This window comes from Vitis riparia, chromosome 8 (assembly GCF_004353265.1).
Source record: "Vitis riparia cultivar Riparia Gloire de Montpellier isolate 1030 chromosome 8, EGFV_Vit.rip_1.0, whole genome shotgun sequence".
Lineage (NCBI taxonomy): Eukaryota > Viridiplantae > Streptophyta > Magnoliopsida > Vitales > Vitaceae > Vitis > Vitis riparia.
The window spans coordinates 12763015-12767145 of NC_048438.1; the positions used below are offsets into that span (position 1 = coordinate 12763015).

General features: G+C 39.7%; 1 protein-coding gene across 1 annotated transcript; it reads left to right on the forward strand.

The window, feature by feature from the left end:
* Window positions 1-1587: 1587 nt before the first annotated feature.
* LOC117919596 (UDP-glycosyltransferase 86A1) lies at window positions 1588-3586 on the forward strand. The gene is made up of 2 exons (XM_034836788.1): window positions 1588-2226; window positions 2325-3586. Exons 1-2 carry the CDS (start codon window positions 1704-1706, stop codon window positions 3245-3247), a joined length of 1446 nt encoding a protein of 481 aa, XP_034692679.1. The 5' UTR covers window positions 1588-1703; the 3' UTR covers window positions 3248-3586.
* Window positions 3587-4131: the final 545 nt, after the last annotated feature.

Sequence of the window (4131 nt, forward strand, 5' to 3'; positions counted from 1 at the left end):
AACCAAGGTATCGCCCCATGAGGCCTCGGTGTCACATATGAATCAAGATGCTATGACTAGTGTGCTACAAGCCTACAAGCAACATGTTGCTATGTCATGTGTAGCACATTGTTGTACACACCATGTTGATATGCATGTTGTTTTGTTTAATGTTAATTTGAATACACTTCCTGTTTTTTTTTTTATAAAATAAAAATAACAATAATAAATTTTATATAAAAAGTATAACCCTATATACAAAAGTATAAATTTACCTTACCTTATATCTTTAAAAATTACTATAAAAAATTTTGAAATTTGAGGTTGATACATATACTTTTTTAAAACTATTACTTTTTAAATATAAACCTCTAAAAGTTCTTATAACTTGTATAAAAAAAATTATTATTATTTTCTAATTTTAAAATAAAAAAATTGGCACTTAGTTATTTAATTTTTTTTTTAAATTTCATAATATTTATAATTTTAAAATATTTAAAAAATTTAAATTCTTAAATATTTAAAATTGATTAAATTTATATAAGTTAAACGAGTAACAAATTGATTGAGTTATAAATGGGTCAATTTAACATCATTTACTAACAAGTTAATTAAATATGTCATTAATAGATTTGATCATAAATAAATCATTTTAACATGATTAATAACAATCAAATATGAACATGATTCATTTATTGCATGCCCAAGGGGGGCATATTTAAAATAAAATAAAAAACAATTGTTTTCAAGGGGATTTTAACCTCTTTTCATAGGCGGAAGTATAATTATTTTTTTTTTGTTATTATTAAACTATAAATGCTTTTTATTCAACTTTTAGTCCCCGAAATAAAAAATTACATGTTGCCCCTTCAAACCATTTGTTGACTCCGCCACTGACCATAAACATACTTAACCCCCAACATGCTAAAATTCATTCCATTTTCAAATTATGTTATTATATCATGTCAAAATTACCACCCCTCGAGCTAGCACCCGTGCGGAGAGAGTGGGGCACCACCCGACTTGAGGACTTAGACCATTTTGGAAACCATGAGGAATAACGACCGCCATATAATGGGAAAACTTTCTTTCCATGGAAGGGGCCTTTTGGACTATAATTTGAATCATTCTTTAGATGAGGAATTAAACTTTAAAAAGAAAGGGATGATAGGTGGAAAATCTTATGGTATTAATCATGGAGTATTTAATTCTTATCCATTTGTTGAGGTTGTGATTGGACGAAAATGGAAGATATGAACAAAAGATATAAACCGCCTGTGAGATTGAACTTAACTGCGAGTATGGCCTCTATTGTTTATATGATTTTGAATGGGCCATGACGTTTTCACTGCGGTTTGCCTTTCCTCTGTGGTCATCAAGGAGAGGATCCCTAGTGGGGTGTAACTACTCCGCACGCAACGGCAGATGATGAGTGTAACTTATCCACCCCACTTCTGAGTACAGATATCGACTTTGCAGTTTTTCTGTCCATTGTTTAATTTTGGATTTGATCTTAGATAAGTGATAACTACCACATAAAGTTATGGTATGTTGTCTCTTGTACGGTTGTACCCAGGTGCTATCGTAGATGAAATGATAACCACCAATCTCTGAACCGCTCAAAGATCAAATTATATCAAGTCACCCCTTTCTCTTGAAGGCCCAGAAGGCTATAGTTCATATCAATCTCTCTTTCACTCATTCTCCCCATCCACCCAAAAGCCATGGTGGACAATAACCCCCCTAATCCTCATGCTATTCTGATCCCATACCCTCTACAAGGCCATGTCATCCCCTTCGTCCACCTGGCCATCAAGCTTGCCTCTAATGGCTTCACCATCACGTTCGTCAACACCCAGTCTGTTCACCACCAGATCTCCCAAGCCCAACCTCACAATTCCCCAGAAGATATCTTTGCCGGTGCCCGAAACTCTGGTCTCGACATCCGTTACGCCACCGTCAGCGATGGCTTTCCTGTTGGCTTCGACCGTTCCCTCAACCACGACCAGTTCATGGAGGGAATTCTCCACGTTTACTCCGCCCACGTCGACGAACTCGTCGGAAGTATTGTCCACTCCGACCCTCCGGCCACTTGCTTGATCGCTGACACCTTCTACGTCTGGCCCTCCAAGATTTCCAACAAGTACAATCTCGTTAACGTCTCTTTCTGGACCGAGCCAGCTTTGGTCCTCAGTCTCTACTATCACATGCACCTGCTTAGAAGCCATGGTCACTTCGCTTCTTTTGGTTTGTCGTCTCTTCTCTTCCTCATCAGTCCAGTACTAGAACTTTCCCAATAAGGAATTTTTTTTTTTTCCTGATTATATGATTGAACTTGATATCAGACAACCGTGAGGACGCCATCGATTACATACCTGGAGTCCCAGAAATCAAACCGACGGACCTAACGTCATACCTTCAAGCCACGGACATAACAACCGTGGTTCACCGTATTATTTACAAGGCCTTTGATGACGTGAAGAGAGCTGATTTCATCATATGCAACACAGTTGAAGAACTCGAATCAAACACCATCTCAGCTATCCATCAGAAGCAGCCATACTATGCAATTGGGCCCCTCTTCCCCACTGGCTTCACCAAGAGCCCCGTGCCCATGAACATGTGGTCTGAGTCTGACTGCGCCCACTGGCTCACCGCCAGGCCTAATGGCTCGGTGTTGTACCTCTCTTTTGGTAGCTACGCTCACACCAGTAAGCATAACATAGTGGAGATTGCCCATGGACTTTTGCTCAGTGGTGTGAATTTTATTTGGGTGATTCGCCCGGACATCGTCAGCAGCGATGAGCCCCAGCCACTGCCCGTTGGATTCGAAGATCAGATTAAGGACAGAGGGTTGATTGTGCCATGGTGCTCTCAGATTGAGGTCATCTCGCATCCGGCCATCGGAGGGTTCGTAACTCACTGTGGGTGGAATTCCATCCTGGAGAGTGTATGGTGTACGGTTCCCCTGCTGTGTTACCCTCTGTTGACCGACCAGTTTACTAATAGGAAATTGGTGGTGGATGATTGGAAGATCGGGATCAACCTCTGTGATGGGAGGCGAATGACAAGGGAGGAAGTTTCGGAGAAGATCAGCCGTGTGATGTTTGGGAAAACGGCTGATGATTTGAGAAAGCAGATCAAGGATGTGAGAAAGACACTCGAGAATGCGGTGAGCCCCGTCGGATCTTCGGAAAGGAATTTCAGTCAGTTCGTGAAGGAGGCAGGGGACAAGATTCAGGAAAAAAAAAAAGTTCGGATGAGGTGAACCCATGTATTTTGACGGTTTGCTTTTGTTAAATCAGTCAAACAGTGACTAAGAAATGGTCGACCACTCCATGCCCAGTCCCTTCATCGTTTCTCTTACTCTCAGCCCAGCCCATTATGGCATTGGGAAAAATCTGGTAATTTCACTTGTCCTGAAATTATCAAACTGTTAGCCCATTAGGATTCGGAAGCCCAGAGCCCACTTCCTGCCCTTTTTGCTTACATTGGGCCGGAATGATACGACTTCTTATAAAATGACCTCTTTTGTTGGACCCTAACAGCTCCACAACCCACAAACTGACCCGGAATTCAATGAATGTATTATGACATATTCCTTAAAGATAAGAAATTAATGGATATTAGAATGTTTGTTAGGTGAAGCACAAGCTCGATAAATTAAGAAATAGTTCCAGCACACATGGCCTGCCAATCTTGACCACTGAAACCAAAATTCGTCCAATTGTCTTCTACTTTTATTTTTAAAATAAACTAATAAGCCCACCTCCGAGGTCTACGTCAACATCACGGATACTTCAGTCCGTCCTCATGCTTTTTGTACTTCGATCAACCCTCATTGTTTTTGTTGATATTAGTTCTTTTTTTCAAAAGAAAAAATTACTCTTATGAATCTTCATCAGACTTCTTCCCCGATCTTCCCTCGCTAAAGCTAAAAAATTTATTTGCCTAATAAAAAAAATTGAAAAAAAAAATTATTAACTAAATGAAAATGGATCATAACCTAAATGGGCTCATTAAACAAACGGGTAGACGAAAGCCCATTGAAGAATAGAAAGGATGCATGACGCAGTCAAAGGAAAGACGCCAACTACCCACCCTTCCACTCACCAGTCTTCAAAAATGACGGTGGTGATGAAAGTAATACGT